This window comes from Rhinoderma darwinii, chromosome 1 (genome assembly GCF_050947455.1).
Source record: "Rhinoderma darwinii isolate aRhiDar2 chromosome 1, aRhiDar2.hap1, whole genome shotgun sequence".
In the NCBI taxonomy this organism is placed as follows: Eukaryota; Metazoa; Chordata; class Amphibia; order Anura; family Rhinodermatidae; genus Rhinoderma; species Rhinoderma darwinii.
Genome location: NC_134687.1, coordinates 615,095,344 through 615,121,978, shown reverse-complemented (window position 1 = coordinate 615,121,978; position 26,635 = coordinate 615,095,344). Strand labels below are relative to the sequence as shown.

The 26,635-nt window shown below is 45.1% G+C and overlaps 1 protein-coding gene across 3 annotated transcripts in view; it reads left to right on the top strand.

Annotated features, from left to right (window-relative positions):
- The window catches only part of PDZD2 (PDZ domain containing 2), a 227,839-nt gene extending 204,969 nt beyond the window's left edge, over positions 1-22,870 (top strand). For all 3 annotated transcript variants that reach the window (XM_075841544.1, XM_075841534.1, XM_075841552.1), the window contains 4 exons: positions 5,710-5,811; positions 8,322-8,589; positions 12,530-12,661; positions 18,540-22,870. In XM_075841544.1, the coding sequence (XP_075697659.1) occupies positions 5,710-5,811; positions 8,322-8,589; positions 12,530-12,661; positions 18,540-18,706 (669 nt within the window). In that variant the 3' untranslated portion in view covers positions 18,707-22,870. The remainder of the gene's footprint in view (positions 1-5,709; positions 5,812-8,321; positions 8,590-12,529; positions 12,662-18,539) is intronic.
- The last annotated feature ends 3,765 nt before the right edge of the window (positions 22,871-26,635 follow it).

Sequence of the window (26,635 nt, the reverse complement as noted above, 5' to 3'; positions counted from 1 at the left end):
GGTTTTGGATAGCAGAAAGGAATTTATAGGCAGGGTCACTGGTCCATCAAGCATAAAGTACATTTCGTCCTTAGGAAGCAATCAGCCATTGTTTTAACAGCTATATGTTCTATATACGTGTGGGATCGATTTATTATGTAGTAAGTTTAATTTAATGAAGGCAGAAAACCATCAAGTTGCATCGGGAAGGAAGGAGGAGTAACTCTAGTTGACACTGGTGGATCCAGAAGAAGACCAATTTGTCAATTTCCCAATGTGGTTTAAAAATAATTTCTCATCAGGAAATTTGATATTATTTAGGTTTTTATTTTATAAACATTTTATTTAAATTTTTTGTGGTGTGTTTTTTTTATATATGTGACTATTTGCATAAAAAACCCCATGATGTGTTCACACTGGGCACTGGAGCGCACACACAATAAGCTGACATTTCCTGTATTCTGAAGCTCACTAGATAAGGCAGGATAGCAACATAATACACAGAAAAGGCTCTGTATGCAGCTCTCCTGTCACTCCCCGGTCTTTGGGGGAGGGTGTGTACTCCATCACTTCCTGTAAATGTAATAATTATGACATTTGTCTGACTATGAGCTTCAATTCATTGCAGCTGCCATAAAGCACACACACCCTGCTGCACTGTCTATACAGGAAGGAAGTGTGTGCCCCCAATATGGCCGCCCCTGGAAAGTTTCTAAAAAAAAAAAAGCTACACCATTTAAAAAAACATAACAAACACATTATTTCTCTTCTACAGACTGATATCTAATGAATTAAACTAAAATCTAATACACAAGACTTTCTCGAAGTTCCTTTTCACATTTAGTGTTCTTTATAATACATTAGCAATTTACTTTCTTTAAAATTCGGTCTCTGAGATAAATAATTGGAGACTTGCGCTGTATGGGGAGCACATATTTTTCTGATCTATATATAAACTGTATGCATTGATCTCTACATATACTGCTCAGTCTATGGATGAGCCACCTACATGCAGCATACACCGAGATCAGTGTACACGGCTTGTCCATAAAGGCAGCTGTATAGGCGAATGTATGTGAGGAAAAACACAAGATGCCCATTGGTAAGTAGAAAAGGTATTTAAGGTAAAAATATATTTCAATAAAGCCTTTTAGGGAATTTACTATTCAGGGTTTTCTTCTCTTAGCCAGAGTAGTTACAAGGAGTCTCTCTCTCTCTCCCTCTGTCTCTGTCTGTCTCTCTCTCTGTCTCTTTCTTTGTGTCTCTCTCTGTCTCTCTCTCTCTCCTGTGTCTCTCTCTCCTCTCCTGTCCCTCTCTCTCTCTCATGTCCCTCTCTCTCTCCTGTCCCTCTCTCTCTCTCCTGTCCCTCTCTCTCTCCTGTCCCTCTCTCTCTCCTGTCCCTCTCTCTCTCTCCTGTCCCTCTCTCTCTCTCTCCTGTCCCTCTCTCTCTCTCCTGTCCCTCTCTCTCTCTCCTGTCCCTGTCCCTCTCCTGTCCCTGTCCTGCATTACACAGGCAACCCATTGATATGAATGGACACTGTAATACCTAACTTGCCCTCTGGTGGAGCTGCAGGTAAACTAAACACTTACTGGCAGGTTTCCCCACAGATTAGTTGATCAATGGGGGTCCCAGCAGGGAGACACTTTGTGATCTGCTTTGTTGTCAAGTGACCCTTCTAGCAAGTAGTGGCTGTCCAAAATAGAGAACCCCTTTAAGTAAACAGTCAAGTAAATGTGCTCGGCCATTAACATAACTCCCATAGAAATGAATGTCAGGACAGGAGTCAGGTGTACCCTGTCCTGAAGATAGGTGTGGGTCACAAAATTAGATATGTCATAAACACCCTCAGCTGTGGAAAAGTAGGACTAGGTCCGAGGGGGGGGGGGGGGGTTAGCTACTGTATATAAACAGGAAATGTTTCTATTCACTGACAATATAGATCTTGAAAATGGTGAGGAATTGAAACACAGCAGAGTTTTTCAGCATACATTGATTAAACTATAGTTACAGAAAACGGAAAACTGAAAAACACATTGACATGAAAATGTCTTGCAATGGAAATCTATTACAAGTTTGTTATTGCCTTTTCTTCCAGACATCTTATACAATTCCTTAATAATTCAGTCTGGTAGGCAGCGTGATTGGTCTCAGAAAGGGCACTAAGCATCGAGAGTGGAGTCACTTGTAGGGCAGCCAGCTTCTGATAGACAGGAATTGTGTTGGAAGCTCTTGGTGGAGAGATGTGAGACGTTTTATGGTTTGGGCCTGCTGGATTCTTGTCTGGCATGGACTAAAAGGACATATTTGAGGTCCATATTGAAACTTGAGTTCCACAGAGCTGGCTGTGCGGAGAATGTTGCGGAGGATCTGGCGGGAATCAGTCTCCCAAACTATTTTCTTGTAGTTTAATGTCTTGTTGCCTAGTCAGGGGAAACCACAAATCTCAAAATGTACGTTTCTGTATAATAAATGGCCGGTAATAACACATCATGAACATATGTCATGTCACTTATATAAATGAATTTAACAAGGTGTTAATATAATATTGGATCCATGCCGTGGGGTCGTCTATACTTTTTATGCTTCAATAAAGTTTTTCTTGAAGGATAAGGTATAAAAAAACAAACAAAAACGAACCGAACCATGACATCCTGGTATGTTCATATAAAACTAGTAAAACAAAACAAAAAAAGTCTGTAATATGGGTGCCAAGAGGAATCTGTTTTACCTACCATAAGGAAAGGCATTTGGGCTGTAGAAATCTTCCCCAATATCTGTATCCCTCCTACGAGGAAACCACTTGTCTGCCCCTCAACTCCCCCCCTCCTCCAATGTTAGTGCAATGTGAACAATACAAGGGAAAGGGCTTTGGCTCAGGCTGAGAGGCAGCTTGCTGCTGCAGAAACCTATTGCAATTGACATCAGGCAGGTAGGCACTGCTTTTTATAGCTAAGCATAATCTGTTTTCCAGTAGTAGCTGGATGGTATTAGGAAATAATAGAGCCTGGTATTGTCCTGGTGGGGTGACCCCATTCAGGAAAATTGTAGGACAAATTTATTGTTAAGGATCTGCCAGGCACAGCTTCTGTATCTACACCCATAGGTAATCAGTCTGCACCTGCGTCTATGTCTAGGAGACTGACTCCATCTTCCACCACTCAGGATGGCAGGCTTAGGAGTGGGAGAGCCTATCACAGCCTGGCCAGACGGAGCTAGCTCCCGCCCTCTGTCTATTTATACCTGCCTTTCCTGTTCCTCCTTGCTTGTGATTCTGCTCGTTTGGTTTCCTGGCCCTGCTGCAGCTTCTTGATCTATTTGACCCTGCTTCATATTGACCCTGGCTTACTGACTACTCTCCTGCTCTGCGTTTGGTACCTCGTACACTCCTGGTTTGTCTCGGCTTGTTCACTACTCTCCTGCTCTACGTTTGGTACCTCGTACACTCCTGGTTTGACTCGGCTCGTTCACCACTCTTGTTGCTCTCGGTGTTGCCGTGGGCAACTGCCCCTTTTCCCTTGCTTCTGTGTACCCTTGTCTGTTTGTCTGTCGTGCACTTATTGAGCGTAGGGACCGTCGCCCAGTTGTACCCCGTCGCCTAGGGCGGGTCGTTGCAAGTGGGCAGGGACTGAGTGGCGGGTAGATTAGGGCTCACTTGTCTGTTTCCTTACCCCCGTCATTACATTTATATAGCAAGATTGCATGCAACTACAGGGGTTCCAGTCGGGTGATGTCCGCAGATTTTTCTAAAGCCCTGAATAGTAAAATTGGCTAGTTATGCTGGGAAATCTGGGACACATCACTGCACAGCTATTCAGATTTCCTTGCTTGTTGGCAACAACTAAAACCCGTAGCGCCATTGCTCTAAAATAGAAACTCAAAGTCACACAATGGACTTTTTTTTCTCTCAACATTTCAGTTTTTTAGCTTGGTAAATAAATTTTACCCTGAACTCACCATGGAAACACATCTTTTCATCTTCAAGACACTGTCAACTGTATTTAGTAATAGTCGGGTCACGGGATAATGAAATATCTTTTTCTATCCTTATTTTCTCAAGTTATTATCTTATTGAGTCTGTGGTATGAGAAATATTTGCCATGGTTCATGAAAAGCATTACATTATAACCCTAAGATATGTTGGTATTAAACACGGTGGAGTGGGACCGCGATGGGAACGTACCCTATGCTTGACCCATGACTGTGGATCACTGCATATTTATTTTTTATATGTTCTCATTTTGGTTTCTTTTATGTTTTATGCTGACCAATCCACACCCGGTAGATTATACTTCCCTGACCCAGTAAATCTCCCTCTATTGCTACATGATAATTTAACTCCTTTGTGGTTTACTAACCACGTTTTAGCTCATAATATCTGGAGGTTTATGGTGGGAGTCAGGTTTCTGATTGTAATAAATACAAGCTCCTGTTGGCAGAGCTTGTACAGTGGGGCTTATATTTTTGCTGTGGGTTAGCGGCTGGGATGAATATCAAAGAACAAAGCTGTGATTAACCTTAGGGGATGGCCCAGCATAATTATTACTTTGGGTTACAAAGATCAGTTCACTTGTTTATGGAGTGTACGTCTGAAATGTGAAGTGTTTTTTTGTAGGGTTTTTTTTATTTACCTTTTTTTTAAATCTATTTTTTAGATATTTGTATCTATTATTTTAGTTATATGTGCCATTTTATTTACTTCTAGTGATTTTAGTGGCCGCGTTGTCTGAGGATTTCCAGCTTTGTGGTGAATTTTATTCATTGAAATATGATATCTTACAAGGTTGTCATTTGGACATCAATATCCAAGATTAATATGGTAGCGTGTTTCATTTGGTATGTTGGTTTATCATAAGAAGGCAGACTTTGCTGTCTAGAGCTTATGGGTTATTTACGTTTTTGTGGAAAGTTTGATACACACTAGTGGAAGAGGAGAGTGCCTCGGTTACAAAAGGGCATATCGGAGCCATTTGGAGATACTCATATAGACCTGATTCAAGGTTGGCAGGAGCCCCCTCGAAGGAGGGAAATGGAAACGGGGGCAAGACTGGTTGTGACCTTATGGAGTATGCAACTCGTCCAATAACAGATCCCTAACCAAACCACCACAATAACTGACGTATGCCTCAAGCAGTTGTCATTTCCCTGTGAGGGAACGGATTGCTCTTTCCCTGGATAGACCCACCCGATTTAAGAAAGTCCTGGATTTGGCTCTTTGCCTCAGCATCTGGAGCCTGAATTGCAGGGTTTGTTTTCATAGAGGTTTTCAGAACGAAGTTTGTCATTTGGCACAACTCATTGTGATATCACAATACCTCTGGTTTTACATAGGACTACAAATACATATATACACTAAACCTAAATTATATCTTATCTCCATTTGTTGGATAGATTAATTCAATCTGTTGTTCCCTGATATCAGTCGTTTCAAGCTTCAAAAATTCTGATCGAAGTGTTCAATGCGATTACTGGCAGGATGTCCTAAAAAAATGACCACTACATTTTCTCACATATCTACAGGTCTGAGAACCTCCAAAAACATTTATATACATGGGTGTGAATAAAATCCTGTTTTACCTTTATAAGCTGACAACGTTAGGGCTAGTCCTCCTTTAAATAACAAATTTAGCTCGGCTACATCTGTATTTCTGTCTCGTGTGCATTGCGTGCAACCAGAACTGTTTAGGTCATGCTCACATAGTATTGATTACTTTACTGTTTTTTTCACGCAGAAGAAAGAAGATGTCTCCTTTGTGGTCCTGAGTAAGGAGGAGGGGGCCGGTCTGGGCTTCAGCATTGCTGGAGGAATTGACCTGGAGCAGAAGGCAATCACTGTAAGTAATTATCAGATGGATCTGGGTGTTGACTGGTCAGCAGATTCCACCTATCTATTGTCAGCAATCCTAAAATGGTTGTCCAGGACTAGAAAAACGCTATCAGCTTTCCTTCAAAAACAGTGCTACACCTGTCCGTAGGTGATGTCTGTTATTGCAGCTTCAATAGACTCAACCCATGGACGTGTGTGGCACTGTTTTTGGAAGAAAGCCGCCATTTTTTTGTAATCCTGTACAACCCCCTTAACGTGCCCATACAGATTTGAAGAAAGCCGGCCAAACCCGACTATTTCGGTGGGACCGGATAACTGTCTTGTATGTAGGGGGGTCCCCTGACTTTCCCTTAAAAGAGCATATGTCAGAGGAAGGAGGATTAGATATGTTTTATTTTAAATCTTTCGTTCCCCCGGGAGAAAAGCCGCTGCCAGTGTGGTCTGGCACCGGCTTATTCCCCTCCCCGAGCGTTGGGCCGAAAGCTATCTAAAGTGTATGGGCACCTTAAAACCGGCCATAGGCAAACGATGGATGACCAATTAAAGGTCATTACATCCATACACAAGCAAAGTACATTCAATGCAAAAATAAACACACCCCTCTTGCTCTTTTAGAACGTCCACACCACACACGTCCGACCGTTCATAGTACAAAACTTCAGATTACGAGCAACTACCGGCCAAAACATCCAACATAGCAGATCCACCTTTTTGCAAAATTGTCTCTCGACAGTCATTATGTTGGGCAAAGGAATATGACAATAGGTTAAAAGTAGTCAGAGCGTTTATATGACATTTTATGTCTGTGACCAGCTTTAAGGGGTTACCCTACCAGGACAATCCTTTTTGCATATGGACATCATAGTGAAGGGACTCCCCTTTATGTGCAATCAGGAGCAGGGCAACGGCAGTAATACACAGCTGTAGCCCCTCTCTAGTGGCGGAGATCACACTCTGCCGCTAACCCATTGAATTCCGCGATCAAAGATGATCGTGGCATTTAAAGGGAAAGAGTGAGTGGATCGAGGCCAATACTTCATATGAACAGACAGCTCAGGGTCTATTGAAGGCCCCCTAGGGCTGTCTAACCATATTTCATGTTGTTAGGGCATACTTAGGTAGTAAAATAAATAAAAAAAACAAGAAATGTTAAATTTAAAAAAAAAATACACACAAATGTAGATTGTTTTTTTTTTTTACCATAAATAAACTTTATTACATTTTAGTCTCAAAACATAAAATAATATAAACATATTTGGTATTGTTATGATCGTAACAACCTGCACAATAAATTTATAGTATTATTTATAATGATCGATGTATGCTGTAAAAAAAAAATAAAAAATTGAAAACTGCAGCGGAACTGCTTTTGTTCTGTATTTTGGCCAAAATAAAAATTAATATAAATTAAACGACAATGTAAATGTACCAAAAAATGGCACTTACATAAAGTACAACTCATCCCACAATTAACAAAGTCTCATACAGCTACGTCGAACAAAAAATACAAAAGTTTTGAGCATCGGGATGAAAAATCAAAAAAGTATTTTGGTCTTAAAGGCTAAAATTGGCCGGTCCTTAAGGGGTTAAATAATTACATTTTCCGATGATACATTCCCATCAGAGATCTTCCACATTTTTAGTGTGGTCCATCAGCTACAGCCACTTTATTCTGCACATCTCTATGGAGCCAATTCTCCTTGGAGGTGGAGATGACACCTGCTCAGCTGTGGATCACCAGGCACCAAGTCAAATGTGAAAAAGCACTAAAAAAAATGGGACTGACTGGAAAGGTTCATGCGCTGAGCCCTGACAAGTGGTTTTCACATTAAGTGTAACTGGAAATTGTGAATACATTGAACATATGCAGATATAATATAGCAGGGTTAATCCCTGCAGAATTTGAGAAGCTTCCAGGCCCAGATATGTAGGAAGGCTACACAAGGACACATTATGCAACACTATAGGGGAAGGGGTACATCACTGCATAACTAGGCCGATTTACCATTCGGGGCTCTAGGAATGCTGGGTGACGTGATGGCAGCCAAATTTGTTGACCTCTAGTCAAGTAGTAGGAAACGGCCTCATACAAGAGGACGACTCTTAGACTTGATTTTAGGAGGAAATGGTCATTGAATAAAGTTGTACCTCACTCTGAAGGGCTCATGACTTGTGCTTAGGAGAGATGCACTGCCTGGTGGCCTAGCAGTGAGGTGCTGCAGCATCTTCAGTAGTGCCCATGTGGTCTGGCAGCGAGCAGCTGTCAGTAGAGATTACCCTTGCTGCCAGGGTCTATCCATTTAGTTTCGGTCCTTATTGATGATGTTCCCTGTGTGTGCAATGCTGACAGCAGAGGTTTCCTTTAATTAAAGGGGACATGTACTTATTCTTCATAGCTGTAGGGTTACCTCTGGTGGCACTAAGGTAAACCCCCAGACCAATACTATATACATATATACACATTTTTATATACACACCCATATGCTGTATAATGAATCTAATATCTTATTGTTTCAGGTGCACAGGGTCTTTTCTACAGCCGCTGCGTCACGAGACACCATCATTGAGCGAGGAGACCACATCCTGTCCATCAATGGCCACTCTCTGCAAGGTGCAGCTCACGGAGATGCCCTGAGCGCTTTACACAGAGCCAAGCTGAAGAAAGAGGCTGTCATTGTGATCCGAAAGGAGAACGACAGGGAGAGGCCATGCAGACCAGACACGTCTGGGACGGGAGGAAGACACCCCACATCTGGAAGGGATGTCTCTATGGCAACCGATGCAGGTAGGAGGTTATCCCGAGGACACATGGAAAACATTTCAAGTCACATTTGGTTCACATTATCGCTGGGAGACTTTTTGCCATCTCTGGAAACTAATGAAATGCATATTACACATTGCGTTCTCCTCTTCATTCACTCTTCATCATCCTCATTGTTCCTTGTCTGGAGTTTGGAAGGATCGTACCCGTCTTTAGTTATTTTTCGTACACACGGACAACAGTGCATGTTTTCTGAACAGTATAAAACACGTTGAAGGACGGGATCAGGCTTTAACATGCAGGATCTAGAAGAACATTAGCGGCGTTCAGTACTGTAGTGTGTCACAATATCCGGCTATAATATACACCTATGCCAGGAGAGGCAAGCCTCTTAGTCCGAGTGCGCCGAAATTTGCAATAATTTTTGTATTAAATTCTTTAAGGCCGGAACTATCCATCAAATGAAGGTAAATTTCAAACACAATTTTACAGCGATTGAGACTAAATACGAAAACAAAATAAAAAAAAGTCCCTGCCACAGACAGTGGCAGCTACAAGACCCCTATATCAGTGGCAGCATAGGGAACCCCACAACAGTGGCAGCATCAGGAACCCCATTACAGTGGCCGCTATAGGAATACCATAATAGTGGCAGCCACAAGACCCCCATAACAATGGCAGCCACTGTGCGCTAAAGTAGAAGCTAGATAATGGAAGTGCTGCTTTGGTAGAAACTGCTTAGTGTTAAGCGGTTGTCCAGGATTAGAAAAGGGTCTCATTTTTTTCCCCTAAAACCAGTGCCACTCTTGTCCATGGGTTGTAAATGGGGCTCAGATGCAATACCAGATATAGCCAAGAGTGGCGCTGTTTCTGGAATAAGGCAGGCCCTTCAATGCATTAGAAATGTTGGCACCCATTGTATATTTGCTATAAAAAGCTGTAAACTGTTGGGGGAGCCAGGCAGCAAATGTTCAATTCCCCTGCAGCACCCCCACGGGTGAAAGTAAACATTACACAGATCCTTTGAGCCATCCATGTAATGCACAGACATGTTCCCCCTTTAGATCAAGCAGATCTCTTTGTAGCCACTTTTTTCTCCAACTGATACATGAGGGTCCTGAACGTGTGACCCTTCTATTATCTCAGATTGCCCTAATAGGGTATTTTAAAATAGTTTTTCTAGACCCTTTAAGTCTTAATCCCTAATGATTGTCAGACTATAGCTGCCTGTCAACTCTCATTCTCTATCCATCAGACCAGACCACATGTAAATCCCGCTGACAGGCTATGATGGGGGCCTGGCCCCTCCATGCCTTTTCTTGTTAGTTTTGGAAAATATGTAGGGTTGAGATTGTACAAAGTACAGACAACTTCCTTTCCTACTGTACATTAAAGTGCAATCATGTAACACGCCCTGGTGTCTAGAATTCTGCAAACACTCAGAGAGTTTCCCGTGGTGCTGGGCCCTCGTCCTGTAATGTTTACACAGGTTGAAATCTTTAGTTAGACATCAGAAATGTTCACCAGAGTGGATGGAGAAGTCAAGAATCTGACATTATATTTCTGCCTATGGAGCAGCAGGCACAGGCAGTTATAATGGGGTTATATGGAATTCCTTAGGGCTCATTCAGACGAGCGTGTATCACGTCCGTGTCATAGATTGTTAGATATTTGTGATTGAATTCGCCCCAAACAGTTTATTGGCAGATATCCTACTGAGGGTTTGTAAGGTCTTGTTCACACAGCTTTATGCTGTACAGTTACTGCCAAGTGTAACGTGGCTTTTATCTTCCTGAAGAAAACATTTTGTATAATTTTTCTGTATTTCCTTCCATTATTGAACCTGAAATTGTGGTTTTCCCCCATAATAATGTCTGAAACAAAAGGAACAGAAGCAGCAACGAGGTTTGGGGCCTGTTCACATCAGCGTTGACCTTCCGTTTTGATTTCCGTTCACCTGCACTGGAACCGATGAACGGAAAGACAAACGGAAAGTATTGTGTCCGTTTGCATTACCATTGATTTCAATGGTATTTGTTTGTTTCAGTTTGCCTCCGTCAGTAAGGGCCTGTTCACGTCACCGTTCGCTTCCGTTCCGGGGCTCCATCTGAGGTTTCCGTCGGGTGAACCCTGCAGCGGAAAGTGAAAGTGAAACCACAGCTTCCGTTTCAGTCACCATTGGTATCAATGGTGACGGAAACATCGCTAATGGTCGGTTCGTCACGATTCCGGCAGGTTTCTGGTTTTCCGACGGAATCAATAGCGCAGTTGACTCCGCTATTGATTCCGTTGGAAAACCGGAAACCATGTCGGAATGGTGACGAACGGGAACCATTAGCGATGTTTCCGTCACCATTGATATCAATGGTGACTGAAACGGAAGCTGTGGTTTCACTTTCACTTACCGTTGCGGGGTTCACCCGACGGAAACCTCCGACGGAACCCTGGAACGGAAAGAGAACGGTAATGTGAACAGACCCTTACACTAGGTGTCAGTTTTTTTTCACAGAAACAATAGCGTAGTGTGCTGCACAAGGTTCTTTAGGGACTTGCTACCCGACTTTAATTGTCATCACTTAGTCATACATACCATAAGGGCAGGCCATGTGGCAGCTATGGGGCTTTTGGAGAGAGGGGGTACAGCCCTGCTTGACCTTCCTCCCCGAAGGAACTGCATTGTTATCAAACAAGAGGGTGGAGATTGGCTCAAAAATCATGAAAAGCATGTGGATGGGCAAATGAATACCAGACCCTTCTGACCTGGGTGGCAAAAGCCAGCACCATAATGGTGCCCATTTTGATAATTGCTCTGGTGCCCTTCTGTTCGATGTATATCACTACATATGTACGAAATTTACTAGTATTCCGTGATCTACAGGAAATGTCCACTCCTTGTGCTCTTTAGTGGGATCACGTATACTTTTTAGGCTGTCCTTAGTATTGTTACGTAGTACACCATAGCCTCCTTATCTTCTCTATATTCTTCTACCAACTACTCTCTTTGGTTGTTAATATTCCATCCGGCTATGGACCCCTTTGCAGACGTTTTGTTTCCTTTGTATTGCATGTAATTTATTAAATAAAACATATGCGGGACTGTTTGTCTTCTGCAGCTTGCATGTCTTACAACACAATACAAGCTGCTGGATGCCGTTCAGTGCTCATCCCATCAGACCAGCCTACTGTTGGCTCAGTCTCCAGCTCACCTCTATTTTCCCGAACATTAATCCAAGCTGACATCTTATTTGATTTAAAGGGGTTCTCTGGGCATTTTATATTAATAGCCGATCATTAGAATAGATCATCAATATCAGGTCGATGGGGGTTAGACTCCCAGCATCCCGCCGATCAGCTGATTAATGGAGTCGCGGCGTTTACCGCGACAGCCTATTCACATTTTAGAGAACCAGCTCCGTACATATCTGTAGCGGCTGTGCCTGGGATTGCAGTTCCTGTCTTATTCAAATGAATAGGACTGAGCTGCAATCCCAGGCATAGCCGTTACATAAGTGTACGGTGCTGTGCCTGGTAAACACTGAAGAGGCTGCGGCAACTAGCGCTGAGGCCCTTTTAGTTAGCTGATCGTGGGGGTGCCACCAATCTGATGGCCTTTCTTAAGGATAGGCTATTAATATGAAATGCCTGGACAACCCCTTTAAATTTATTTTCTTCCTATTATCTGGTAAAATGGAGTAATAAAATGGATTATCAATTTTTCAGATAATGTGAAAAATAGTATCAGAGTGTTTTTAGGTTTTGTTTGCAAAGTGACATAATTTTCGAGGCGGCTTCAGTGTAACAGACGAAGTTCACATGGATCCGGAGTAGTAAAAATGTCCGCCGTATAATTAGAGGAGACCATAAACCTGGCTCTTCCTTCTATAAAGCATTTTTACAGGAGGTGCAGCAGATAGATGTGCAGGGGAACAATAGGACGCTAATGACATGTTGTACGTTGTTGCAGCTGATGTCGATCTGCATGATGCGGTCTGCGTGGAACTTCACAAGACGTCGGCTGGGCTGGGCTTCAGCCTGGATGGAGGAAAAGCTTCTATTTATGGTGACAGGCCTCTGTTTATCAAAAGGATATTTAAAGGTATGTTTTATGTACCCGTCACCTAACTCTGGTTTACACTGACAGGTTAATGATACATACTCCCTTATACGAATTACAGGACATGGGTTAAATGGGTGGATGCGGACGTACTTGAGCTTATGTTAAGGTCATGGTCCCTTAATGTCTTGGCTTTGAAAAGCTGTAGGATAATTGTAAGGCGTGTTCATGTAACTAAATATTTGTCAGTTCGAAACGGTGTCCATAAACATGAATGCACATGGTGTAGACATTGACTAGTAATATCAAGCAAAACAATCTATGCTCTGACCAATCTCAACATAACTCAGGAATATCTGCTCTTGACCATGACAACCTGCAGAATGGTCCATTATCAGTTCTTGACCACCACCACGATAACCTTATCAGGTCTGTACTTGACCACCTCTACAGAAAGGTCCAGATTTGCTCTTGACGCCTACCGGCAGAATAGTCCATGATCTGCTCTTGACACCCACCTGCAGAATGGTCATTATTTGCTCTTGACGCCTACCTGCAGAATGGTCCATGATCTTCTCTTGACACCCACCTGCAGAATGGTCCATGATCTGCTCTTGACTCCCACCTGCATAACAGTCCATGATGTGCTCTTGACTCCCAGCTGCGAATGGTCCATGATCTGCTCTTGACTCCCACCTGCATAACAGTCCATGATGTGCTCTTGACTCCCAGCTGCGAATGGTCCATGATCTGCTCTTGACTCCCACCTGCATAAGGCGGGATTCACACGACAGGGTTTCCCGGCCGGGTGCCGGCCGTTCATAAATCGGCCGGCACCCGGCTGCATTAGGAATAATAGACCCCTAATGGGGCTATTCACACGACCGATTTTTTGACGGCCGGGAAAACCGGCCGTCAAAAAATAGGACATGCTCTATTTTCGGCCGGGTGCCCGGCCGCCCGGCTCCCATAGAAGTCTATGGGGCCGGGTAATACCCGGCCATCACCGGAATGTGTCCCGAGTGATGGCCGGGTCTACCGTCGCTCGCGCACTCTCTCTCCTCCTCCTCACAGTGCAGAGTGCATGTGAGGAGGAGGGTCTTTTATTGCTCGCTGTAGGAGTCGGAATCCCCAATCCCCGGCCGGGGATTGGGGATTCCGCTACAGGAGAAGTGCGTGACTACACTGTCCAGATATGGACACAGCGAAGTCACTCACTTCTGCAGCGGAATCCCCGACTCTATGGCCGGGGATGCCGCTACAGGAGAAGTGCGTGACTACACTGTCCATATATGGACACAGCGAAGTCACACACTCCTGCAGCGGAATCCCCGACTCTATGGCCGGGGATTCCGCTACAGGAGAAGTGCATGACTACACTGTCCTTATATGGACACAGCAAAGTCACGCACTTCTGCAGCGGAATCCCCAACTCTATGGCCGGGGATGCCGCTACAGGAGAAGTGCATGACTACCCTGTCCATATATGGACACAGCAAAGTCACGCACTTCTGCAGCGGAATCCCCGACTCTATGGCCGGGGATGCCGCTACAGGAGAAGTGAGTGACTACACTGTCCATATATGGACACAGCGAAGTCACGCACTTCTGCAGCGGAATCCCCGACTCTATGGCCGGGGATGCCGCTACAGGAGAAGTGCATGACTACACTGTCCATATATAGACACAGCAAAGTCACGTACTTCTGCAGCGGAATCCCCGACTCTATGGACGGGGATTCCGCTACAGGAGAAGTGAGTGACTACACTGTCCATATATGGACACAGTGACGTCACTCACTTCTGAAGCGGAATTCCCGACCTGTGGCAGGGAATTCCTCTTCAGGAGAAGTCAGTGACTACACTGTCCATATATGGACATTGAAGTCAGTGACTTCTCCTGGAAGGGGGGGGATGTGTGCAACCTACAGGGGGCTGTGTGGGATCACCTACAGGGGACTTGGTGGCATCACCTACAGGGGGCTGGGTGGCATCACCTACAGGGGGCTGGGTGGCATCACCTACAGGGGGCAGGGTGGAATCACCTACAGGGGGCAGGGTGGCATCACCTACAGGGGGCAGGGTGGCATCACCTACAGGGGGCAGGGTGGGTGGCATCACCTACAGGGGGCAGGGTGGGTGGCATCACCTACAGGGGGCTGGTGGGTGGCATCGCCTACAGGGGGCTGGGTGGCATCACCTACAGGGGGCTGGGTGGCATTACCTACAGGGGGCTGGGTGGCATTACCTACAGGGGGCTGGGTGGCATCACCTACAGGGGGCTGGGTGGCATTACCTACAGGGGGCTGGGTGGCATTACCTACAGGGTTCTGGGTGGCATTACCTACAGGGGGCTGTGTGGCATCACCTACAGGGGGCTGGGTGGCATCACCTACAGGGGGCTGGGTGGCATCACCTACAGGGGGCTGGGTGGCATCACCTGCAGGGGGCTGGGTGGCATTACCTACAGGGGGCTGTGTGGCATCACCAACAGGGGGCTGGGTGGCATTACCTACCAGGGGGGCTGTGGCATTATCTACAAAGGGCTGTGTGTGGCAACAAATTTAAATGAAATTCATCCGATTTTAAAACGGACAGGGAAAAAAACGGATGCAAATCGGGTCCAAATCGGCCGGTAAAAACGGCAACTCGGCCCGGAATGGAATCGGAACGGATGCAAATCGGATGCAAACCGGCCGGGAAAATCGGCCAAAAACGGCCGATTTTCCCGGCCGACACTCGGACCCTGTCGTGTGAATGAGGCCTGACAGTCCATGATCTGCTCTTGACTCCCACCTGCATAACAGTCCATGATGTGCTCTTGACTCCCAGCTGCGAATGATCCATGATCTGCTCTTGACTCCCACCTACAGAATGTTTCATGATCTGTGCTTGATCCCCACTTTCAGAATGGTCTATACTCTTGACACCCGCCTGCATAAGAGTCCATGATTGGCATTTCACTACCATCTGCATTAGACCACATCAACCTACCTCAGTCAATACTTGACTACCAAAGCCAGATTTTAGACTTGGTCTATGGGCTTGTTGACTGAACAAATAGTTATACAGATGATTTGTCGTCTACACACAGCGGTTGAAGTGGTGATCCACTGGAATCTAATATTTATATTTCATGTTATCGATACAAGGGGGGAGATTTATGAAGACTGGCATTTCATACGCCAGTCTTATTCTAAAGTTAGCTGGAGTGAGATGCGGCTGCCTCTTATAAATTAGGTACATCTCTAACTGTCCGTGCGCCTGAAAGGGAAATCAAGGCCAGTTACGAGCTGGTGTAGATTTCCACTATACTGTGCAGAAGTTACTGGTAAACTGAACTACAACTACCACAACCTACAGAATACATTAAAGCAGTGTTACTCATTATTTCGACTTCAAGTACCCACTACTCAAATAAAGTATATTTAGGTACCACCAAGCCAATGATCATACACTGTGCTGCCTCTTTAAAAGCACAATATGAAGACAACTGGTGCCCCTTGGAGAAATGGCATGTACCTCCTGGGGTATACGTACCACAGGTTAAGAACCTAGCCAGATGGGGGAAAAAGACTCCGCAAAGGCAGAGTGTTTGTAGTGAGGTCCAATATATGGTTAGTACAGATGGTAACCCATGGTACTCTTACTGCTATACCTTACTGGAGCTCGTGCATTTTCACTTAGAAAAACATGGTAGCTTTCTTCCAGAAACAGCGCCACACATCTATGTGGGTTGTGTCTGGCATTGCAGCTCAGCATGCAGTGAATAGGGCTGAGCTGCAATACTACATACAACCTGTGGACAGGTGTCGTGCTGTGTTTGAAAGATAACAGTTATGTTTTTCGAATCCTGTACAATCCCTTTAAGTAAAATGACCGGGTCACTGTTCAATGATGGACACACCTGCCTGACCAGGTTTGCTGTATGGCGCCCTGTTTGTAGTTACTGTTGTGGGGTCAGACTTTAAACTTATTCTCCAGTCCTAAATAACGCTCAATCCCTCAAAAGTGAAAAGTTGTAAAAGTTTATAATATGTTTGGGTTTTCAATTTCTCACCATTTTCAAGACCTATGCTTCCTGTCAGTGAAAGGAAACTTTCGTTGTTCACATAAAGATACTATAAAATCCATCCTTATCTAGTTCTGCTTACAGCTGAGGGTTTGTTACTAGGTATCAGTCCATTCTGTGTTCTGTGAGCTTTTACCTAGGCAGACACTCAGACAAGACGAGAGAGAAACGTATGCTGCTGTATTTAGCTGACAGGGGATTGTCTACATGTTCCATCAGATGCCGTATGTCTGACCAAGTTTTGCCCTAGAAGAGCTCATGTCATTGCTTCTAGGGGAAAACTTTTCTGTGATACGACACCCTACACAGAACGCTGCAAGCCACATTAAGACCCCAAATGCCCACAGTGGTGTTTGAGGCCTTACTGGGATGTATGGAACATAGCACCATCATGTTTAGTGAACAGGATCGGCCATTGACATGTACGATGTGGCGTGATGCGTCCGGCGTGCAGCAGACGTATATATTATCTCGGGGCTGAACTCTACAGTCTGGGAATTCTGGTCCACAATGTGTTTGGTTTCCTTCCCCTGTATTACGCAATGGCCGTTCCTGTCTCTTGTGGGGTCCTAAATAATTTATGAGCACTCTGCGTTCGTTCTTCACATAGTTCTCCTGTTTTAAGACTCTAAGGCTGGTAATGTTGTTAAATCCTCGTTGGTTTCTGCTTCAGTGGAAAGTACAACGATTATTAGAGAAATATGTTCCTCTCCTAGATTACGTCATTACTAAGAGCTTATATTGCATCTTCACACGTTTGGTCCATTAGTCTCCCCGAAAAATATTCTACCAGATTTATGGTGTCCTTTTAGGGACCCTCAGAGAGTCCAGGTAAGGCTCTCGGTCTCCAATGTAGGATTTGATATGTTACAACACGTTTTTCACAGTCTTTTAAAGCCACATTCACAAAACAATGGGTTGATTTATATATTTCACAGCCCCATACAATAACTAAACAGTGTGAACATTAGAATGTCCCTGACAACTCCGCAGATGACATCATCAGCAGTGATGTCAGCACCCATGTGTATTTAGATTTTATACATTTATGGGATATCCACCTCTAGGATCGTCACCTATTGGGAAAAAGGGGGTCTCGTGATTCACATTCAATAAATTCTGTATGGCTGATTTCTCAATTGAATTTAATGGGGAAAATGGTCAATTCAATGGAGAGGTGGCTGGACTTACACGCGTGCCTCTCCATGCAAAGACTTCAATGGAGATGGCACAGCCGCTTCTCCATTGAATGCAATGGGGAATGTCATCACAAAGAGTCGGTGAATGGGAATGACCGTTCCCATTGGCCCGAGTGACCTTATACCAGCATCGTATTTTCCCCCTATGCAGCCTTAAAGGGGATGCACCACACCCTCAGCATGGGCCAACCTAACACAGCGCTCATTTTATAAGGCTGTCACTCATTGTTGGTATTACCGCCCACCATGCCCCCACCTGTTCTGGGGCCTTAAAGGAGACACGAAAGGCAATCTCTCAGACATTGCAATTATGACATCACCACCACTTCACATGAACTGGTATCCTAAAGTGACCCCCCCAGATTATCACTTAGACAGTGACGTTGACTCCTGTGACATCCCATCAGTGAGGTCATGGGCTTTAACGGGGACACATCATGCCTCTGGCATGGTCAAACCTGCTCCCAGGTGCAGCTGCGGACGCTGTCTGGCAGCTTCAGGTTCTAACATTGGTCCCTGTCATATCCCATCTGCAGCATCATCGTCCGCTATATACCACCCCGGATGCTTGTTGCCGCCACCAAGGCTAATCATCAACGTCTTGTTGATTTTACTAAATCTTGACTTCATCACTTTTTTTTTGCTCGCAGGTGGCGCCGCTGAGCAGGCTGGAAGGATAGAAGCCGGAGATGAAATAATTTCTATTGGTGGAAAAGCTTTGATCGGCCTCATGCACTATGACGCTTGGAATATAATCAAAGCTGTTCCTGAAGGACCTGTACAGTTAATGATCAGAAAACACAGAACTGCAGTGTGATCAGGAACCCCTCAATGCACAAATTCTCTATACAGAGCGCCCCCTAGCTGTGTCCATGGGAATGGTTTCACTGTAAAGATGTGGGACATCAGACAGTGACACTGGACATATAAGGATGGACTTTCCAGGAAATCTATAAACTTCATGATCAGGGGAAGCAGGTTCAGCATCGACTGCGCCAATATCCATCGCCGTGCCATGCAGTGAGGATCCGCGAGTCTATATTTCCTATGTGGCGATTAAACTTGAATGATAACATTTATTTATATCTCCTATTTTAACACTCCATAGTTTTAGTTACAGGAAAGCCTCTGTTGGTTTGAACCATCACAAGCATGAAGTTGCATTTAATTACCGGTAGATGTAGCAGAGCTGAATTTGCCATTTAACCGTTTCTCTTACGCACTGTGATATCGTCCCAGGGTAAGACAGTAAGTTTAGTTGCAATCTCATGGTAAACCGCAGACACTTCATTGTGATGTCATGATCAGTTCTGCCACGATAGACTTAGCTCTGCTACAACTGAACATAGCAGGAAAGTTTTTGGGTCTGCTTGGTTATATACATCTGCTCATATGATGCATTCTTGTGTCTTGGTGTGAATCTATTTGGCCAACAGGTTACTTGGCTTTCCCAGACTCCTAAATGGCAAATCTGCCTAGTTACGCAGCGGCATATGGGAATATGCATCACAGCATAACTTTGTACATGTGCTTTTCAGGTGCCTGGAAAAGCCATAATAACACAACGTCCGGCATGTTCTCCTGACATGCCTTTTTACTGCTGGGTAACTGATATACAGATGTAGCAGAGCTGGATTTGTCATTTAACCCTTTCCTTCTGTATCATGATCTGAAGAAAGAGAATGCAGCAGGTTTACTGGCAGTCCTATGTAAAATTACAGGTACCACATTACGAAATCATGATTGTCCGATGTGACAAACCCAGCTTTGCTGAATCTGGAATGTGTGGTCTTACCTTGATCCAGCTCAGATGGCTTATAGTGTATTGACAATGAAGGACTAGCGCCATCTAGTGGCCAGTCACATTATCAACACAACATCACATCTCAACCCGTAACACTATGATATATATTTATATTACAGACTGATAGAGAGCTCAAATATATATAATTGTCGTATGACCGATAAACAGAGTACAAATATTTTCCGCTATATTTCCTTACACATAGAGAAGAGGTCTGCGGCTTGTGGTTCTCAAACTCAGAGTGGAACTACAACTCCCAGCATATTCAGAGTCATAGGTTGTCATGGCATGCTAGGAGTTGTAGTTCCATGCCAGATGAAGAACCACAGGCTGCAGATCAATGATTTAGAGATGAAATATTGTTTAGAAGAGAGTATTTTTAACACAGCGTCAGGAAAGCCAAATCCGCTGGTTCCAGCGTGCACTACCTTATCTATAGGTGATCCATAGGTGATCTGGGAATCTATACAGAGGGTTTTGTGACTTATCATTTATCATTCATTTTATAGATTGACATATTGACTAGGGGGTCAACAATCCCTCTCCCTTTTAGAAATGACAGCACAGGGTACTCAGGGCTTATATTCCCTACCCCAGGGTACGTGCCCTATATAACGAGAGCAGTAAGGGACGCACTACTCCCATGACTGTTGGAATTACAGCATATGGCAAAAGCAGGCAGCAGGGTGACAGGCCGGTCTTCTCCCTGCAACCACTGGTAGAATTTCCTCATCCGCCACACGGTGGTGGAGGTCGCTGACAGGACCCATCTCAGCAGCATTGAGGGTGCATGTGTGTGCTATGTGGTTTCTACTTAAAGGGAATGTCCACCATTTTTTTTGGGTCTAAATAGGTTCAAAATGACTTTTATAATATATCTTTATAGTGGTCACTGCTCTGTTTTTCTGATGCAGGACTCCATTTCACTGAATAGACAGAGCGTTATAATATATTATGCGGACTACCTGCAGCCACCACTAGAGGGAGCTTGGGGGCATAGTGCACACTGTTATACATTAGACTCAATAATAATTTAGTATGCAGTTAGCTCCCCCTAGTGGTAGCTGCAGGTAGTCAACATATTATCTTTTAAATCTATGTCAGCTCAGAAGATTTGGAGTACTAAATCAGATAAATGGAACCCCGACCCCTATAAAGATATAAGAAATGTATCGGTACAGAATGTTGGACCTAAAAATGACATGATGATAAAAGGTGGACAGTGACTTTAAGCTTGTTTGGATCTGTGTTGACTATTATATTATGGAATTGTAATTTGAGCAATTGCCTAATATAACGTTGTTTGAGGAATCACTCCCCTTATAATCAATTCTGATGGAGAAATGGCAGAAAAATCATCTTCCCAGCTGCTTCCCTGAAGGCGCTGTCCGCACGTGGACACTGTGTACGTTGGCCTGCATTCTGTGACTCCCTGCATTCTGTGACTCCCTGCATTCTGTGACTCCCTGCATTCTGTGACTCCCCGTATTCCGTGTCTGCCCGTATTCCGTGTCTGCCCGTATTCCGTGTCTGCCCGCATTCCGTGTCTGCCCGCATTCTGTGATTGCCTGCATTCTCTATCCAGGGCCTGTGGGGAGGAAGAAGGGAATTTAATTTCCTGATGCTGCTTTGCTTTATTAGTTGTGTGGCCCTTTTAGAGTCCCAATAGCAAAGAATATTGGTCAGATAAGGGGAGAAATTGCCCCGTTTATGGCCAACATAGCAGTGGCCGAAATCTTCGAGAAGTGCTAGGGTCACAATACTGTGGCCCCTTCATCTTGGGAATCAGATGGGGGCCCCAACTCCTACCATTGTTATGCCATGTGTATTCTGCCTGAACTAAAACCACCCCGTGCTCGGGATTGTGGGGTACCCCCCCCCCCATCAGTGTTTTATGACATGAGTTATCTAGGCTATGTGTGAGGAGAATATTTAGGTTCTCATGGATCAGTTGGCTTTTTATCTTCCTATATGAGGACAGGACGGTCCTGTGTGTGATTAGAGATGATGGATTATCACCCAACGCCTTGCACTTTTTGGATGTAAATATTGGGAACAAGTGTCAGTCACTAAATTTCCCCTGTGTATTTCCCTGACATGTCCCCTCCAACCAGGCAAAAATTCTGTCTCTTTAAAAGGTTATTCCCCTCTCATACAGTGATGGGATATGGTTCTGATACGCCATCACTTTATGACTGATGAGGGTCCTACTGCTGAGACCCCCACTGTTACCGAGAATCAAGAAGCCTCAGCGCTGGTTTAGTGCTGCGTCCCATTTACAGTTTTTCCCTGCAGAGCAGCGCTCCTGGCCATCCGCTGCAGGCTGGCTCCATTTAAGGAAAGTATTAACTTAAAGGAAATCCTTAGGCAGAACTAATACACAGGTGTTATGTCTCAGCAGGGCCTGAGGGGGCAGGGCAAGTCACCAGGATCTCACTTTCATGTGTCATGCTCCGCCCCCATGGGCGAAGCATAACACTAGGTATAACACAATGTATACGTTTTGCTCGAATGTTTCTTTCAGAGTCACACATCTCCAAAAAACTTTATTATTATTGCTCAAAACATATTTCAATGAGAATAACCCCAGAGCAGCAATATTATGTTTGGGTCCATTATCTTTTATGGTAAAACCCTTGGCTTCTGAGGGTTTTCATCTGGAGAGATCTCTGGGTTCCTTCATGGAAACCATCAGAAGCCAGGATCACACACCGTTTCTTTTGAACCCGATCCCAAGGAAAAAAAAAAACAGCTGTGTGTACGAATCCGACCATATTAAACTTTATTTAAAAATGCAAAATAACAGAAGTTTTGTCCTGAGTTACGGCGGCTGTGATTAGAACTTCAATGTCCTCCCGCGTTCTATTATACGGCGCAGATGATTTTGTAATATATTGTATATTTTGTTGATATAATTCTGTCTTTTGTCGGATATGCCTTGTACATGACACCAGTGCAATAACACACAATAGACTGTACATTTGTAATGCTGCTTTTCCTCAGCTATGTAAATCGGATATTGTATCTTGTTTTTAGTAGTTTTACAAAAAATAAAACCGTATTGCAGCTACTTTTTGCCTTTCTTCAGTTTGTGGTTCTGAACATTTTTCTGTACATGAAGGAAGACATTGTGGTGTAAGAGCGCCATCTGCTGGTAATCTATAACATTGTCTCCATGGTTGGTTGTTTTACTGGAAATATTTATAAAAATAAACTCTTAAATCTGTTCTAATCTAGTATTAATCAGTGTATGCAGGTTAGCTGCATAGTCTATTGGAGTCTGAAGTCTAACAACCGATGTACCTCTGCCCCTCCTCACTGCAGCTGTTTGTTCCTATTGACTGCTTTTTATGTTTGATTTATTAAGATACATCTATTATTAGTTACAGTGTCTAATGCCAGTCTGCAGTAGTCCAAAATCCACTTCCTGTGTCATTAGCACGGGATACTACTCTGCCCCTATACTTTACACTGCAGCTCTGCTCATCCAAATTGGCTTTTCCGTGTAAGCATAAGCTCGGCAGGAAGTCAGTCAGAGCTGATTTCCATTATAGCAAGGATAGAATAATTATAAATCACAATTAACTAAAAAGGGGAGGAGCCTTAATAGTGGGAGGAGCCTTGACATCTGCTTTGAATGGTTTTTGAAAGCAGTTGTGGGTAATCAGTCTGATCCCTGAAGGACAAAATAAAAAAAGTCAGCAGTCTGAGCAATGTTTGGTTTAATATGCTGCACGTTGTCTGGGACCTTATTACACCAGTTCTTTTTTTTCTTATGATACCGATTAATCAGTAAAAAACTTTTGACATAATAAAGCGTACTTCATATTTACATTATTTCCCCATAAATCAATAATGTATGGAAAGATGATAAACTTTATAATATGTCTCATATATATCGGGAATTGTCTGTTAGGGCCGGTTCACATCAGCGTTGGCTTTCCGTTCCGGGGCTCCGTCTGAGGTTTCTGTCGGGTGAACCCCGCAACGGAAGTCAAACTGAAACCACAGCTTCCGTTTCCGTCACCATTGATATCAATGATGACCGAAACATTGCTAATGGTTTCCGTTCGTCACCATTCCGGCAGGTTTCCGTTTTTCTGACGGAATCAATAGCACAATCGACTGTTTCAGTTTGACTTTTCGTTGCGGGGTTCACCCGATGGAAACCTCAGACGGAACCCCGGAACGGAAAGCCAACGCTGATGTGAACAGGCCCTTAGGCGGGATTCACACGACCGGGTCCCGCCCGAGACCGAGTGTCGGCCGGTAAAATCTGCCATTTTGCCCGGCCGGTTTGCATAAAGTTTTGCATCCGTTCCGGGCCGGGCAGATCTGGACAGTGACATGAGCGGCAACTCCTGAAGGGGAATCCCCATGTGTTCGGGGATTCCGCTTCAGGAGTTTCCCCTGATGTCACTGCCCAGATATGGACAGAGACATCAAGCGCTCTGTCCAGGAGCGGAATCCCCGAAAACACGGGGATTCCGCTCCTTCAAGGAGCTAAAGTGGGGCTAGCACATAGCAGAGCGGGGAGATACCTCCTCGCTCTGCTATAGTGGCATCGCTACAGTAGTAGCAGCCGCAGCAGCAGCAGCTGCTAGCGGCGCCATGGAAGGTGTCGCCGGGCCAGGGCGCTTTTAAAACAAGAAGGGGAAGGGAGCCAGTGCAGTGCTCCCTCCACCTGCTGTACACCCCGTCCCTGCCACACAGTGTACAGTGCACAGCCATTTGTCCGAATGGCATCAACTCCTCCTCCTCCTCACATGCCCTCTGCGCTGTGAGGAGGAGGAGGAGATAGAGCGCAAGCGACGGAAAACCCGGCCATCACTCGGGACACATTCCGGTGATGGCCGTGTATTACCCGGCCCCATAGACTTCTATGGGAGCCGGGCGGCCGGGTGCCCGGCCGAAAATAGAGCATGTCCTATTTTTTGACGCCCGGTTTTCCCGGCCGTCAAAAAATCGGTCGTGTGAATAGCCCCATTAGGGGTCTATTATTCCTAATGCAGCCGGGGGCCCCCCGTAGGTGATGCGACCCAGCCCCCTGTAGGTGATGCCACCAAGTCCCCTGTAGGTGATGCCACACAGCCCCCTGTAGGTTGCACCCACCCCCCCCCCACATTCCAGGAGAAGTCACTGACTTCAATGTCCATATATGGACAGTGTAGTCACTGACTTCTCCTGGAGAGGAATTCCCTGCCACAGGTCGGGAATTCCGCTTCAGAAGTGAGTGACGTCACTGTGTCCATATATGGACAGTGTAGTCACTCACTTCTCCTGTAGCGGAATCCCCGGCCATAGAGTCGTGGATTCCGCTGCAGAAGTGAGTGACATCGCTGTGTCCATATATGGACAGTGTAGTCACTCACTTCTCCTGTAGCGGAATCCCGGGCCATAGAGTCGGGGATTCCGCTGCAGTAGTGAGTGACATCGCTGTGTCCATATATGGACAGTGTAGTCACGCACTTCTCCTGTAGCGGAATTCCCGGCCATAGAGTCGGAGATTCCGCTGCAGAAGTGAGTGACTTCGCTGTGTCCATATATGGACAGTGTAGTCACGCACTTCTCCTGTAGCGGAATCCCCAATCCCCGGCCGGGGATTGGGGATTCCGACTCCTACAGGGAGCAAAAAAAGACCCCCCTCCTCACATGCACTCTGCACTGTGAGGAGGAGGAGAGAGAGCACCCGAGCAACGGAATACTTGACTCGGGACACATTCCGGTGATGGCCATGTATTACCCGGCCCCATAGACTTCTATGGGAGCCGGGCGGCCGGGTAAACGGCCGAAAATAGGGCATGTCCCATTTTTTGACGGCCAGGTTTCCCGGGCCGTCAAAAAATCGGTCATGTGAATAGCCCAATTAGGGGTCTATTGCTCCTAATGCGGCCGGGAAACCCTGTCGCGTGAATAAGGGCTTAGGCTCTATTCACAAGACAGGGTCCGAGTGTCGGTCGATAAAAACTGCCGTTTTGGACCGTTTTTCCCAGCCGTTTTGCATCCGTTCTAGGCCGTGTTGCCGTTTTTAACGGCCGAATTTGAGCCGTTTTTTTCCCTGTCCGTTTTAAAATTGGATGAATTTTATTTGTACATTTTTTGCCACACACTTCCCTCTGTAGATAATGCCACACACTGCCCTCTGTAGATACTGCCACAGCCCCCTGTAGGTAGTGCCACACAGCCCCCCGTAGGTAGTGCCACACAGCCCCCCGTAAGTAGTGCCACACAGCTCCACGTAGGTAGTGCCACACAGCCCCCCGTAGGTAGTGCACACAGCCCCCTTTTCTTTTATGCCACACAGCCCCCCGTAGGTAATGCCACACAGCCCCCTGTAGGTAGTTCTACACAGCACCCCCCATAGATGGCCGCCCCACCTGTCTGTAGATAGCACCACCGTTCCAGGAGAAGTCCCTGACTTCAATGTCCATATATGGACATGCATAGATGGAGACTAGACTGCTGAGCAGTATAAGGCTATGTTCACACGCTAAAGTAAAAACGGCTGTAAAATACGGAGCCGTTTTCAAGGGAAATCAGCCTCTGATTTTCTGCCGTTTTTAAAACCAAACTTTTTTGATGCGTTTTTGGAGCTGTTCTTCTATTGACACAATGAAAAACGGCTCAAGAAGTGACATGCACTTCTATTTCCGGGGAGCTTTTCTACGAACTGTTTTTTTAAACTGCCGCGTAAAAAAAACGCCCGTCTGAACGAAATGCCGTTTTTCCCATTGAAATCAATGGGCAGATGTTTGGAGGCGTTCAGCTTCCGTTTTTTCAGGTGTTTATGCCCCGAAAAAACGCCTGGAAACGCCCTGAACGTACCCTTAGACCATCTCACATCAGAGTTTGGTTGACCGCGCCACTGCTCAGTCTTTTCACCGTAAAATCTTAGTTCCTACCCCTGTAGATATTCGACATCACATAAGTATTCTGTATCTG